This window comes from Columba livia, chromosome 4, assembly GCF_036013475.1.
Source record: "Columba livia isolate bColLiv1 breed racing homer chromosome 4, bColLiv1.pat.W.v2, whole genome shotgun sequence".
In the NCBI taxonomy this organism is placed as follows: domain Eukaryota; kingdom Metazoa; phylum Chordata; class Aves; order Columbiformes; family Columbidae; genus Columba; species Columba livia.
Genome location: NC_088605.1, coordinates 69,946,537 through 69,962,743, shown reverse-complemented (window position 1 = coordinate 69,962,743; position 16,207 = coordinate 69,946,537). Strand labels below are relative to the sequence as shown.

General features: G+C 35.8%; 1 protein-coding gene across 1 annotated transcript in view; it reads left to right on the top strand.

Moving 5' to 3' along the window:
* LARP7 (La ribonucleoprotein 7, transcriptional regulator) overlaps window positions 1-16,207 on the top strand; it is a 29,493-nt gene that overhangs the window by 6,660 nt on the left and 6,626 nt on the right. The window contains 10 exon segments of the mRNA XM_065062289.1: window positions 170-270; window positions 379-462; window positions 3,121-3,285; window positions 3,935-4,043; window positions 5,603-5,974; window positions 6,928-7,063; window positions 9,889-10,008; window positions 10,010-10,044; window positions 10,939-11,057; window positions 13,819-13,978. Of these exon segments, the coding sequence (XP_064918361.1) occupies window positions 170-270; window positions 379-462; window positions 3,121-3,285; window positions 3,935-4,043; window positions 5,603-5,974; window positions 6,928-7,063; window positions 9,889-10,008; window positions 10,010-10,044; window positions 10,939-11,057; window positions 13,819-13,978 (1,401 nt within the window).

Sequence of the window (16,207 nt, the reverse complement as noted above, 5' to 3'; positions counted from 1 at the left end):
ATGGTAGAAATTTAGTGTAAATCCTTGGTAGTGTGCTGTCCATACTGCAGTTATGACTTGCAGATTGTTTTGCAAAAATATTAGCTGAGTCTTAATGTCAGATTAGAATATATAACTGATGCTTTCTAGATCAGCCTGATTTAATAATTTTCAACTTTTTTATATCTAGATGTCGACATATCACTTCTTGTTTCTTTCAACAAAATGAAGAAATTGACTACTGATGGAAAATTGATAGCTCGAGCAGTTAAAAGTTCGTCTGTTGTAGAGGTATTTCATATTCCCCTTTTGTATTTCCTGATATAGGAGTAATAATGATAGTGACATTGAAGTAGACAATCTTATGGAAAATGCTTGTTCATTTCTTGCTACTTTCAGTTGGATTTAGAAGGAACTAGAATCAGAAGACGCCAGCCGCTGGGTGAGCAACCCAAGGATGTGGATAGTCGTACAGTCTATGTGGTAAGGTTGTGCTTGTATGTGCCTCGTGCGTGGCAGAGTGCTTTGCTATTTCTAACTATGGAAACTCTTCCTTGCTGTTGTTTCAGAGTGCAAAACCCACAGTGACAATCTAATTGCCTAGCATTATTTACTGCATTAAGAACAATGAAAACAACATAAAGCAGCCACGTAGTTTTACCAGAATTAGAATGTAGATTTTCTTTGAGAACATCATGGAATTATTACAAGAAACGTTTACATAAAGTATAAATGTTAATATAATTTGACTGTTCTGTTTGAGTTTGTTTGGGTTTTATTTTCCTCCAAAAGAAAAGGACAGTGTGAGGGAAAGAAATGAATTATAGATGTACTGGATTTGTAATGCTAAAGGCCCACAGAGTGGGGTTAATGTACATGTTTAATGCAGTAAATACTTGTGTAGCAGAAACATAATCTGTGCATCAGTATTCTTGTTGACACAGGGAGGGGACTGGGCAGGTGTCTTTGCTACTGTTGCTTGTGCAGTGTACGTAAGGGAAATTATTTATGTGAAGGCAGGTGAGCACTGGTAGTGACCATGGCAAAAAAGGGATTAGTTTGGTGCTCTGATTTCTTCTGCCAGCTTCAGTAATTATAAATGGTGAGTGACTTTACATTCTAGTAAGAAAAGGTGCGCTTTCATTTAGCTCTTAACTGCTTTCACTGGGCTTTTCTAGTCAATGTCAGTAGAGGACCAACACTGGTATCAAGAAATATTTATCAATTATGTTAATGTAGTCAAAGCTTTAGAATAATAACTTTGTTTTGTTGAACAGGAACTGGCTGAGTTTGCAAGATAATAAGTGGTACTTCATAAAGTACAATCTGTTTACAAAATCTGTTACTGCAAGTGCCTCTGGTTTGGTAACAAACATCATTCTTTTAAGGGCAGAATGTACCCAAATAGGAGATAGTCTTATGTTTAGGTGGCTTTTTTCTTTTTTCCTTTTTAATCCTCATAGTAAGAAGAGGCCACAGATATCCTATTATGGCTACCTTGATACTGAAAAGTTTCATTAATTTAAATGAAAATAGCTTGTGCTCCTGGAAAAACTCTGCATCCCAACATGGTATTTCAGATATATCAGAGTGGAACGGCTATTATATCGTTGAGCCACTTAAGTGGTAGTGTGGAAAGAGATCTGATGGTTGAACTGTCACTTATTTAAAATCCTGTGCAACTTTTTAATAGAGTTGAAGCCAGTGTGGAATTCCCTTTGTCTCTAAAGAAGAGTTTTCATGGCTATTGTCAATTTAGATATATACTTGTAGCACTTCATACTGCAGTTACAGTAATGTTAAGCCACGTTAAATGACTGGTGTGTATTATAGCAGTGGGAGGGAGCAAATGTAGACAAAGTGCCGGTAAGTTTTGTTTCATTCTGAGGTACATGAAAGATTTCTTTGTTGGATTTAATACAAAGGTTACAATTAAAGCCTCCATTGTGAAGGATTGTCTTCAGCAGTAGTATGTTTTCTGAATTTATGCAGGATGTCAAAGCTTCATTTCTGAACTAAGAATGAATGTTTTAAGATGTGTTTCTTTAAGGAATATTAACTTCATTATGTTATATTTTTTTAAAATCTTGTTTAGCTTGGGGGAGTTTTCATTAACTTTCTCTGAAATAATCTTATGGTTAGTGACTTTTTTTATATACTTCAACATGAACTACACTTTGACCTATGTTGTTATTTTGTGCTCATCCCATAAGACTTTTAGAGCTGTAACTTTATACTAAAACCATTATGAAATGTTTTTCTCAGCTGGGCAAATTCATAGTGTTCTACCTGAATGTGATAAATAATATTTTCCTACAAGAAAAACCTTTTAGTGTGGTACCTTCCTATTAAAAAAAGATGAAGTATTGCTGACTCTCCATTGTGGCTTAAGCCTGAAAGTAAGGTTTTAATGGTGTTGGGTCTATTTAGAAATTGATGCAAGAGGATTTCTCTTTGATTCCTGAAGGGAAATGTTTAGGAGCTGAGACATGATGGCTGCAACCTGCTAAAATGTGTTGCTATATTAAGGAGCTGATTAGAAATAAAAATCAGTGTTTCATCATCCAAGAAGCTGACTTAGTTTTTAATTCTCCTGCATCTCATCAACTAGACCATAAGTGCTAACTGCTAAGCTTTAAAATGTTAGCTACTAGCAGGAATTTATCAGTTTGAGTAACGACTCTACTAACCTGTAAGGACTCTTTCTGTGATACCCGCATTACCAGCAATTAAAACAAAAAATCCTCGTGTTCTCCAGTGGATAGTTTGAGACAATGCAGAATTATATTTATTTGTTCAAAGGTCTTAAATTTATAAAGACATTTTATTTTGCAAAGATACAGCTGCAGATAAGGCCTTGGTATCTGTCACAGAAAGAAGAGAGGCATATTTAAATAATGTATTTATTATAAGTATACCAATGATTAGAGATCCTTTTTCAGATTTTACTGTTTGAACACTATGATTTGTTGACAAGAATACCTACTGAAATAAAAAAATGTTTTTCAATGTCATCACCTCAAACTTAAATATATTTTGTTGTGACAATTTTTTAATTTGAAGATGTAGTAAGCCATTTGATACAATGGTAATACATTAGTGAGAATGTGACATTTCTTCCTTTCTTTTTTTTTTTTTTAGGAGCTGCTTCCCAAAAATGTCAATCACAGTTGGATTGAGCGGGTGTTTGGGAAGTGTGGTAATGTAGTTTATGTCAGTATACCCCGGTATAAAAGTACTGGCAATCCAAAGGGATTTGCTTTTGTTGAATTTGAAACTAAAGAACAAGCAGAGAAAGCCATTGAGGTGAGTAATGGTGCCAATGGTCTGTTAACATTCTTCCTGTTTGTCACTCTGTGGTATGGATGTCTTTGCTAATTCACCTACTGAATCTTAGAGAAATTCCTACAATATCATGATTTAGAAACTTAGCAGTGTTATGTTCCTTTCTCATACCCCCACACCTCTGATCAATTCCACAATTCTTTAAAAGTGTAATTCTGTAATAACCTAGGGGCTTAGTAGAAGCATAACAGGCATTTGTTGTAATAATTGGGTTGTTCACTTGTCGCATCTTTTATGGAAATAGAGATCTCTGTGCAACAGTCCAGTGGCCTTGTAAATTTTGTCAGACAAGCACATTTGTACCTAATTTTCTGTATTTAAATGTGATTTGAAGGTTTAAAAACATTTCTTTCAATATCATAATGGTAGCAGAGGCATAAAGGTATCACACTAGTAATGTGAAATCAAGCAAGCTCTGCCATTAAAAAGCAAACCCCAACAGCAACAAAAATCCCACAAAAAGCCACCCAGCACTGAGAGTACTGAAATAACAATGTCTGCCTCCAGAGTCACAGGGAGACTGCCTTGTTCTTGAATGAATATAGCGCTGCTGAACTTGGATGAAGGTTCTTTAAACAGGAAAACGTAATTTTTATGTTTTGTTTTGAAGTTTTTGAATAATCCACCAGAAGAAGCACCACGGAAACCTGGGATTTTCCCCAAAACAGTTAAGAATAAGCCTGTTCCTACACTGAATACAAGCAACAGCAGTGTAGTAGGTAAGTGTTATTAAGTTATTGGGATCAAGAAACAAACTGGTTTGTGCCTCAACTTCTGAGGAGTTTAGAAGTGCTGTGTTACTGCAGTCTAATGTCATGTTCCTTAAAAGCCTTATAAAAATTCATAAATGTTGCTTTTTCTATTGTTGGCCAATGTAGGCTTAAGAATGAAATTGTAAAACTACGATGTAATAGATGTTTGCCTTCTCGTTTTCCTGCTTGATAAGGAACTTAATTTCTTTTTCCCTATGTTACCAGCTGTTACTGTTAGTCACTGTTATGCTGGCAGAGCAGCTTTCAGACTGTACATTAAATCATTATCTAAACACAGCATTAGCGAGAGACAATTTTTACACAGATTGTTTTAAAAATATTTAGTATTGAAAAGACAGATGTACAAACAAAATTATACTTAAATGTTTTGTTCAGATGATTTTGTGATCATCTGACATATTTCAGAGGAAACCTCATTTTCTGAAACTTTCTGTAAAACAACAATGAAAACAGTGGATTTTTGCCTTTCTTCCTCTTTAGAAGTCTTGCTATTTGAGCAGAGCAGTCTAAAGCAGAATGAGTTTCCTACAGCATATTTACAATTCCACTTTCCAGGATTCATAATTACACAAAAAACCTGGAGGATACTGCAGAGAAAATAATCCTGAATTCACAGTTGAGCCTATTTCCAATAAATACCATCTACTATAACTTACAAAGCAGCATCTCAGGATTATATTTCAACTTTGATCACTGAAATATTTTCCCTTGTTTCTGATGACATAATACAATTTCTCAGGCTTCAGACATCTTCCAGGTTTGTCAGTGAAATGATGAATCCTATCTTATATTCCTCACTCTTGTCACTCTTTGTTGTACCAGTAACTATTAGGGCTTTTAGGACAAAAAAAAAAAACCAAACTGGAGAAAATACATGCTTTTAAAATTATGCTTTAAATGCACTCAAGGTACTCTCTACTGCTTCATACTGCATCCTGCCTATGACAACTTTGAAAAAGGTAGATAGTATTGGAAATAAAATTGTTGTTTTCAGATTGGTTAAAATGCTTTTATAAGCAAGTAGTTGTTTGTTACATAAGTAGTTGTGATAGATTAATTGCCCTGAGTATCTCCTTTTCTTCTCAGCATATGAATTGGCAGTTCTTTATTTTCTTGTGTTTGTTTGGCTGGGAAGGAGAAAGGTGTCTCTTCTCAAGGGCAAGTAAGGGATGACATAACAAAATGTGCATTTATTAAGGAGAAGCAGAGAAGTTTAGCTTCTTTCTTTTTAATTGGACAGTAAGTACTTCAGGTCAAGCTGAACTTGTCACCCAGGGGTCTTTCTCAATTTGAGACTTGAGTCCTTTCTGTGGTTTTGTCTTCTGCTTGAAAAGCCTGGGAAGAACTTTGGGACATGTCACATCTCTCCTGTAGTCAGAGGTGGCAGAGACAGGCATTTCATTTAACATCCCAGATTGTCATAATGTAGTACTGTGGTTATTACTTAGTTAAACTAATTTAGTTTTTAATCATTGGTAGTTTAAAATATTGTATTTTTAACACAGAAGAGAAGAAAAAGAAGAAAAAAAAGAAGTCCAAAATCAAGAAAGAGAACAATGTACAGGCAGCTGCAGAGACAAAGGAATCAAACACGAACGCTACAAGAGAGCAAGTACCCAAGTCAAAAAGACATCGGACTTCATCAGAGTGTTCAGAAATGGAGGGTACTGAGACTCACAGGCAGCCCTCAAAGAGAGAGAAAAGAAAATGGGACAGAACAGAAAGCTCAGAGGCACCTTGTGAAAGCAGACCAGGGAAGAGAAAAAGAACCAGCTCTGGAGATTGTGAAGCATCAGCTCCAAAAGTCAAGAAGACTATTGAAAAGGATGAAGTTCATCCTGTAAAAGAGAAAACAGAAGCTCCAAAGGATTCCAATGGTAAAGTTTGCTGCATGTGTTTTTAGCATTTTTATTATTTATATGTATGAATGAAACCAAATGGCAGATGTGCCTCTTATAGATAAGAAATGGTAGGCTTAGTAATGAGGGAAAAGTCTAGATAAGGAGCAAAGCACAGTTAAAGATACTGTGTTCTTTGCAGTTGAAATTGTGTTTGTAGTGGCCTAAGTAAATAGGAATTTTGATATGCACATGGCTGGAAAGCAACAAGAAATGTAACAGTGTCATCTGTGTAATACAATTGCTTTAGTCAACTGACTTTTGGAGACTAATAGGTTTATTCCTTGAGTTAAAGATTATTGAGTAAATCTTTCAAGTGCTAGTGAAAGATTCAGACACTGAATTTCTGTCTTTGAAAGACTGAAAACTGGCAAAAGGTTGTTCTGCTTGGGTCAGTAGGTAAAAAATGATGATAGAGGCATAACAATGTCAGTTTAGGAATATGTGGAATTCCCTGCAGTTAAATTTAAACCTGGTGATGAGTCATTCCAAGGAGATAAGCTATATGGAGAATAGGAAAGTACTTTAAACACTGAAGCAGGTAAATCTCATCAGAAGTAAAAATAGTTCAAAGAAGTTAATATCAATAGAACTTCACTGAAGTAAATCTGAATTAAGTAGCCTAGGCAAATGGCAACAGTACAAAAACCTTGGTTAAGACAAAAATACAAAAGAAAATGCAGATGACCCCTGTTTCTTACATGAGATAAGAGGAAAAAAGCAACAGATGGGATTAACAGCTGCATTGAAATTGCATTTGGGTTGACAAGAATCCATGATTAGATGCTAGACTTGGGTAGAACAAAGTAAAGAATATTACACCATTTTATGAAAATATTTATTCAGTCTGTATTATGTAATACCTGTATCTTTAAGTATATCCAATGTAATGTTAGAATTTAACATTTTTCTTTTGGCCTTTTTTAATGTAGAGGTTTCTGCAGAAGATAACAAAGATGGTGATAAAAAAGACACATCTCTTTCCAAATCTAAAAGAAAACATAAGAAAAAGCACAAAGAAAGACACAAAATGGGTGAAGAAGTCATTCCACTCAGAGTACTCTCAAAGTAGGTGAAGAAGTCTGTGTGACTATAGTACCTGGTGGATGGGGAGGTGTTTATATATGTATATATTATAGCCTTCTGTGTGTAGCATGACAGCAGTTATTTTTCCATGGTTTCCACTAAGCTACATAAGTGGGTTTTTGGGTGTGGTGTTTTTTGTGTGGGAGGGGGTTTCTCTGCTGAACTGAGTGATGTGGAACAATTTTACAAAACCTGTTTTTTTTAAGGGGTGCCCAAATTAAACTTGTAATCGGGATGCAGCCCTTTTATACCTAGTCTGTATTAGGTATTAGCTGGGCACAGCTATATGCAAGTTTATGGGTTTATGTACACTTTCCTGGCACTGCAAAACTTAGGCATGGGCATTTGAAAAATTTTTACATGTTTTTAGGTTTTTCCTAGAATATGCAGGTCAGTTGTTGGCATGTGGCGTCAGGTAGAGGAACATTTTTCAGTTTTACATACTTTATTGAATTTTATTGTTTAACGGGTTCATATACAACAATTTCACAATGTTTCCAGCCTTTGGAATGTTTAATTCAAAACTTAATACTTAATACTTAAAACTTAATACTTACACATCTTTGCATGTCTGACAGTCCATCACCATTGCTAAAGTGCAATTCCAATTTTTATACAACAGAGTTGCATATTAGCAACAGTATTAGCCTGTAGTTGAAAGAGTTTTCATTATTCAGTTCCTCTGTAGTGTATTTAACCAAATAATGCAATTCCAGAATTAAAATAAATGAATTGAGCTTTTAGGAGTCACCACAACTAAAACATGGAAGCACTTACTTTTTTAGGCATCCAGCAAGTACCTCCCATGTTAAAGTAGAGGGGGTCCTCTCACCTCTTGTGCTTGTACGGTGATGCAAAATTGTTTTGTGCTTATGCTAACAAGGAAGCCACTTGCACTGTGCAAATACATAAAGCAGATGCTTTATTGTGGGAGAAAAAAAACTCCCCTGCCCAAACACAAGTCTGTAGTCGTTGGAATTCCATTTCATTGCTGTGCAGTAAAGAGATTTCCATGGCATGTTATATTTTGACAAATACTTTCAGTCCTTGATCTGTTTTTCCTGGGAAGAGGAAAGCATGTTCAGATGAGGGGGAAAAAAGGATTCACCATCACCAAAACATGGAAGCACTTACTTTTCAGGAACAAAGCAAGTACATCCACATTTAAGTTATGGGGGTCCTTAAGCAGATACATGCAGTTAACTGAACAAAAGAAACAAAATATAAAGACACGTAAAGAATTAGGATCCACCGCCACTGAAACATGGAAGCACTTACTTTTCTAAGCAGCAGGTACCTCCATGTTAAAGCAAAGGGAGTCCCATTAAAATTCAAAAGTGGTGTTGAATAAAATTACAGCTTGTTCAGCAACACGCTATATACTTCAGTTCTTGTTGGGAAGTGATGCCTTCAGCTGCTTTGCTGCCGATTTTCATTCTTTTCCCGAATCAACATACATTTTACCTTGTGACTGAAGTGAAGCCAAAAAATAAAATCCTGGCGGGTATTTCAGTATTGTGATCAGGATTCACCTCTACTAAAACATGGAAGCACTTACTTCTTTTAAGTCACAGAAAGCACCTCCATGTTAAAGTAAAAGGGGTCCACAAAAAATTGTAGTTATAAACGATGCATGTCCTCTTCTGCTGAGATTCTGAGACTACTGCATCTAATACAGAAAAAGTTTTAAATTTTAGTTAACTAGAGCAAGAAAAAAAAAAAAATAAAACAAAAAGTTTTAAAAGAGCACAATAGTTAACTAGAGCAAGCAAAAAAAATTATAAAAAAGTTTTAAAGAGCACAAGCATTGCATATACTTGCCTGACTCATTCCCTGTGGTCTTCTCTTCCTCCACTTAACAAGTAGCTCCTTGAGCCTGTATTTATACCATACCTTGCGATGGAATGGTGTTGCCTTTTTATCTCAGAGAATCATTACGTGGGTCTTTTGTTATTTTAATGTCTTTGCTCTGTTGAGAATGTATGATCCTGGGTGAGTCTGGATGCTTTTTTGAAGTATACAGTTGTCAATGTTAACAGCTAAAACCATTACCACAAGATATCCTCCTCTTTAAAAATCCTCTATCAGCTTGTTTGATAGCACAGATTAGGGTAACAATGAGTCGTTCTCACAGTGGCACTATAGGCATTGTGTTTCTGTGGAGCAAAGCTCTAGCTGTTTGCAGAAACATCACCATGTTAAATGTATGTAAATATATAAATTGCTTCCATGTGGTGGTATTTTTTAGCCAAAATGCATTTGAATGGTAAGGAATGTTCTTATCTCAGTAGGTTTTTAGTGAGTTTAACCAGTTGTTGATTTTCCATCAATGATTTTTCTAGAAAATAAAGGACTGATTCTTAATATAGTAACACAGGAGCGGGTTCACTGAACTAATTCAGTCAATTCAGAGTTCACTGTCTCTGAATTAACTCCGAGTTTAGCGCTTGTGCTCTGTGTAGTTCCAGTAGAAAACACAGTTTACCAAGCTGTTCTCTGTTTTCTGCATATGTAAAACAAATTTGGGAGTCACTCTGTTTGAGTGATAGGTTGAGCTTGTTAGAACTTGACTGGAATATTAAAAACTACAGCAAAATAATAAAAATGCAGATATTGACAAAGCTTAATATGCCCTAAGTGCAAGGAGAAATCTTATGGTAGGAAGGGTCTGCACTGCTCGCCAAGTTCAGCTTAAGCTATTTGTAAACTGTTTTGTCTGAAGTTGTTTGTGAGTTTCCTTTTTGGTTTTAATTTTGTTTGTTTTCCTACTTACGATTGACATCCTATTGCTGTGTCGTCACTTACAGGACCGAATGGATGGAATTGAAGCAAGAATATTTGGCCCTTCAAAAAGCCAGTATGGCCGCCTTAAAAAAAACAATGTCTCAAATCAAACCTGAACCTGTGGGAGAGATGGAAACAGACTCTTGTGCACAGAAGTCTCAATGTAAAAAACGATAAATGTAATCCTGTTTGTGATGGGTTTTTGTCTTGTTTTCATGATTCTAGTACACAAACATAGAGTGATTTAAGACACTGGTCCTCCAGAAACACTGCAAAATTATTTTCTCTAGTGCTGGTGCTTTCTCTCAATGCTAAATATTATTAAAAGCACCCCACCCCCACCCTGTTTAGATAGATTTGGGACTTAATAATTATATAAGTAAGGAATAAAGAAGTAATTCCAACAGCATTCTTAAAGCTTAAGGATCTTTACAGGTAATTATCAAACCCTTGCAGAGGCTCAGTCAAGGATCAGCCTTTTTGGTGATGTAACTTGGCCTGATGTGCTTAGGCTTAACTATACCTGCAGGGATTTACCTAACTATTTCTCTAAGTACAGCATTCAAAAATGGCTTGCAATTGGGTTTTATCAGCTTTATGTTTAAAAGTAGCTGTCTATTTATGTTTCCTTAATTCAATTTTTACATTTTTCAGAGATAGAATTGCTCTTTTTTCTGTGGATCCTCTGTACATCACTAACTTCAATACCAATGTTGCAATGCCTGTCTGCTTATTTTTTAATCACTTGAAAACTGAGGGTTTGACTTGACTGTGACTGATAGAAAATATTCTTATAAGGAGTCCTTGTAGACTGTAAAAACTTTTCTAAGACTTTTTTTAATTAACATTGACTAGTGAGAAAAGTCATGATCCTAGATTTAAAAAAATACAGCACAAAAGAAAACAACAGAAAAACCACCAAACAAAACCACAACTTAGCAATACTTGATGCTTCTCAGGTTTCATTTCTTATGTACATCATGTTGCTTAGCTGCTTTTGTAGCATCTTTAGCTTGTCAAACTAATAAATGTAATTTTTTTTCTCTCCCCCCCCCCCTTTTCACGTTGACCAGCCACCGGTGAAGATTCTGCCCATCCTGCCAAGGCCAACACAATGGGCCCCCAGTTTGTGAGTGGAGTAATTGTGAAGATCATTAGCACCGAGCCCCTGCCAGGCAGGAAGCAGATCAAGGTAATGCCTTTGTAACCTCAGGGTAGCTGTTAGCCTTTCCTCTTACAGTGTCCCCAACATGTTTGAATATGGAATGCCATTTAAACAAGTCTTACTGATTTTTGTTTGTTTGGCTAGTAGCTGTGTACAGATGCTTCTCTAGTAGCTGTTAATGGAAGATTTTACAACGGCAAAATAGGGAAAAGAGGATGCTTCAAAGTAAAAAGTAGCCTTTAGGGTGCTTGGAGCAATGTCAAGTTCACAATGAAAATGATGACAAAAATAAATAATGTTCTGGAGGATGAGTAGTTTTCCATCTGCATCCCCTGTTGCCATGTCTTTGCATTTTCTGTGTGAAAAACATGGTTGATTTGTATATTGTTAAAAGTGAATAACTGTTAAAATCAATCTTAGTTTAAAAAGAGAAGTTAAAGGCAAAGCAGATGTTATGTTATTTATTTGTAATTGTACCAGTCATTTTGGTAAAATTCAGATCAAGACATATGTAGATTGGGGTTTTTGCTATAAACAGGAATTTGGGAGTGAGAAGATGCATGAGGAAACAATTGTGTTATTTTTTTTAGTGAGAAATTGACCATTACAAACCCTCCAGTTCAGTGAGAATGGCAGCAATAGAACTTGTCCAATGTTTTTTATTTTTTCCTATGACATTTACTTTTTTCCTCAATTTTAAAAGTGGTTAGAATAACCTAAATTTTGTGTTGTCATGATATGAAAGTTACATCTTAAGTAGAATATTTTCTTTTAAGAAAAATAGCAGTTTTAAGCTGCATCCTTTTGAAATGGAAATACTAAAGGTTTTCAAAGGAAATAACAGGCTTTTTCCCAATACTGAACTTTCTGTGAATGTGACACATTACTTTTTCTTTCACAAATTACACCTTTGGATGAATACTACTGGAAAGAATTTGAACAGCTTTAACTCATGCTAGAAGAAATATTTGGATGGCTTAGGAAAATGAGAGAATGGTTCAAAATGTAATTTCTGAGATGACTTCTCAGACTACCTGTATTTATAACTGAGTGGCCCGTTTGAAGTCACTGGCTGCTTGCAAGCATGTCAAGTTTAGTCTGTGCATAAATCTAAGGAAGATGAGAGATGTCTCTTTTACTGAAAACAAAGTGGTGATATGGTTTCAGCTTAGTCCTGCCCGCCTAGGGGTATTTGTAGGCAGTTATCTGAGTGCTGGAGGCTCTGAGAGCAGGCTACAGTTGTCACTGTCATGTTTGAGGGCCCCTTTGGATGTGGTTTTACACTTCACTGTGTTAAGTTTGTGTCACAACTTCATATATGGTGGGCAGGGAGTAAGCTTACTGTTCCCACAGTAGCTGAAAACAAACTTAGTTTGGTATTTCCAGGTACTAAAGTTATTCTTGTGGTTTAGTTTTAGGCAAATGTTTCAAGGAAAACTAATTCTTTATGGAAGTAAATAATAAATAGATAGGCATAATACGCAAATTATTTTGTAAAACATTAGCAAACAAATAAGGCAAACTTTTTAGGGAGAAATATAATTGCAGAATACAACTGTAGCTGGGAGAAGCAATAATCTTCAGGGTGCACCAGCCCTTTCTTGGGTCAGCAGTGGAAGCTGCAATCTGTACTTGATGCTTACTCGTTTGGTGTTTGTTGTTTTTTTCTGGCCCCAGTAGTTGCTTTCATTGAAAATATTACTTTGACAAAACCCTGCCCATATTGCTAGACTGTCATAGCTACAGCAGCACACCCTGCCACAAAGCAATGGAGTTTTTTCCTTAATGAACTTCCAGGTTTGATCTGTATTTCTGGTTGTGTGGCAGGCATACTTCCACACACTGGAAAGGTCTTTGCAGAGTAGTTTTAATTTTTTGCTTGGCTACTTCTACATTTTACTATCAAGGTGCTTCTCTGAGATGATACCATTTGCCAAATCCAGTACACTCTTTGGGTCGTTGTAATTTCCCACTTTAGGATACGAGAATTAAGAGTGGAAAGTAGCTTTGGTTGGCTCTCTAGCAATCTCACGGTATAGACACGTAATTTTTGTTTTAAGGCTGTCCTTGGTAGTGGAGGGTTAAAAGCAGTGTGTCCTTCTTGAATGGAAGCATCTTACTTGAGCTGCCTGCCTGCTGTGACCAAAATTGACTAGGAATGTGTGGTCTTAGTTAATTTCCCTAACAGCAGGTATTACAAGTGAAGTACTTCATCTGGAAGAGCATGTGTGGCTCTTCTTCCTTCAGCTGTTAGTGAAAATTTTCAGGCAGAGGTCACTTCATAAAGATAGGAAGGGTTGGTTTGCTCATTTCTGAAATAACCTCCATGAATGAACTTGCTTATATATATTTCATGTGTAGAATGAAGTTAGATACTTTTCTGTTGGACTGACATGTATATTTTTTTAAATAGATCATAAGGATACAGTATTGAAATAAATGGACAATTACTCATGCTTCATTAGTAAAATTATTGTTATGCAAATAATAACATATTCGGGAATTACTGCTTTAAATTGTTCTTGGAGGGTAGAATGAGAGATTAATGTATTTAGCTGTAGGTTCAAAAATCAGAATTCGGGTACAACCTTTTTATGAAAATACATTCATTCAAAAGTAATTTACAAGAAATCCATGGATTAAATGAAGAAGTTCTGTTATTTCCTTCTACTGTATGGCTTTCTTGAAAATGTCAGTTACTTACAAGTTGAATGGTCAAAAAGTTGCTTTTTTGTGTTCTTTTTTAAAGTCTGGTTTCTGGTCTGTGTTCTCTCTCATGCCTTGATAGGATGCTTTGACGGCGCTGGTTGATGTTGCTTATGTGGACATGCTGGAGGGAGACACAGAATGTCATGTCCGTTTTAAAACACCTGAGGATGCACAGGTTGTCATGAAATCATACAAAGAAATACAGATCAAAAACAACTGGAAATTTGAAATTCTCACTGGTAAGACATTTTTTAATGGTAATACTGGAGAAGACTTAATTACTGTGAAAAGGTTTGTATTGCATGGTAGCTTTGCAGATATATTTAGATACCTTGGTAGCTGTGGAAAAGACTGCCTTTTTATTATTCCAACAGTCTTCTCATTTTGCTATTATAGTGAAATTGGTAAAACAGGAAGGGGTTTTCTGCCACAGTTCAGAGCAAAATAATGATTTTGCTTGCCTTTATCAACTTAATTCTGTTCTTTTGAGATTAATTTATTTACATCACATCTAGTGGCAATGGACTATAGACCTTAATTCACATTTTAGCTTTATGAATATAACATTCTGATGATGCAAAATAATTTTAAATGAAGATTTTCTTGAAAATACTGAACTTCTAACAGGACAAAAATTTAACAGTATGGATATACTTACGGTGGTTTTAACACTTGCCTTCTAATTAACCTTTTTTTTAGACAGCTGAATAGCTTATGCCAGAGTAATGCCTTTTTTGTTAAATTGTATTTACACACAAATTTTTTACTGGCTTGCTTTGGAACTTCACCATCATGTGTGTTATTTTTTCAGAGAACACTCTGGTGTTCTAAGCGTATATCTCACATTAGATTAGACTAGTCTTCCAAGTGCGGAGAAACCTCTTAATGAAAATGAGGGAAGAAGAGGGGGGAGGGGGCGATCTCTCAAACTTTATGGTATTAATACAGCTTTTACATTCTACACATGCACTAAAATCTAAGTGTGAGGAGGTGAAAAACAAAACCAAAAAACAACAACAAAACCGCAGCACCCACCACCACAGATAAAACAATCCAGATGGGATTCTCTCATCTACACATTTAAATATTTTACCGCACTCCTGCACAGATCCTTATATAGGGCCAAGTTCTATGCGTGCAGGGGTGTAAACCCACATAAATGTCAATTAAGGATTGCAGAGGGAAGAGTTATAATGGAAGCATTAACCTTCATAATAATATCAAAGTTAAAGTTTGAGACTCACTGAATGCTGCTAACGTCATTTTGAGATAGATTTGTCTCCAGAGTGTTCTGTGTTCCAGAGATCCACAAACAACTTGAAATACGGCATTTTACAGCTGTGTGCTCTGTGTGTATTTGTCACGGGTTTTGTATCCTTATATAAAAGAGTGTACTAGTAGATTGGGACTAAGTACTACACTGTAGGATTGTTCCTTTCATAGTCTTAAGGGTGGGGGTTTTTTCAAACTGGTTCATTGAAATAAGAATGGAAAGGCTTCTGAAGAACCCAGAAGTGACTCACAGTAAGGATTTCAGCTTTTCTTGGTTGCATAAGGTAAATACAGAGAACAAGAATAAGGAAAGAATCTTTAATGTTTCCCACTTCAGGGACTAAAGCTATCCCAGCAGTATATTGCTTTTTAGGACTTGATTTTGAATAAATGTCTTCAGTTTTTCATCTAACAAGATATTAAACATCTATGGTAATGTTTAGATGTTACTGTGATTGAATGTGGCAATAAGGCTGTTGAAATATATGCAAAATTGATTCTCAGAATTATTAATTCCATAACTTTTGCAGGAATCTTTTCCAAGATGACTTGGAAAGTTTCTTGTAACTGAAGACTTCCCATGAGACTGTACAACATTACTTCACAAAATTCCCATCATGATAGTTACAGCAAAAAGCAGAGGAAACAGTGGCAAACTGCTTCTTACTGCAAACAGCTGCTGAAAAAAACCTGCAAAATTATTTCCTCTCATATTCATGCCTATGTTTTAAAAAACACACCCACAAAGTCACCAAATTTGCTTCCAACAATGGTTTTGATGAAACAAGACAATCTCAGCCATTCTTACAGTATTTTTTTTCTGTTTAGAATTAGTCAGAAGTTGAGTACCTCAGTAAATCAAAGGGCCTCTGAGTGCTGTGGTGAAACTTTAGCTAAAACTGAGCTACTTCTGGTAATTACATGTAAAGAGTGATGTTTGCATATTTCCATGTTTCCTTTTTGTTGTTGTATTTGCAAAACTGCTTGCTCAGGAAGACTTAAATGCCTTGGCAATCCAGTCCTGAAGTTAACAAAATGCATAGGACGTTGATTCAGGTCTGGTCCAGCCTGTACAAGAGCAGAGACCTCAGTGTCAGCTTTAAGCTTCTTTGGACAGTGTTTTTTCCTTTGTTCACCTCGGTGTGTGTTGGTCAGATGTTGCAATGCTGTATAACTTCTCTGACTAGGAAATCTAA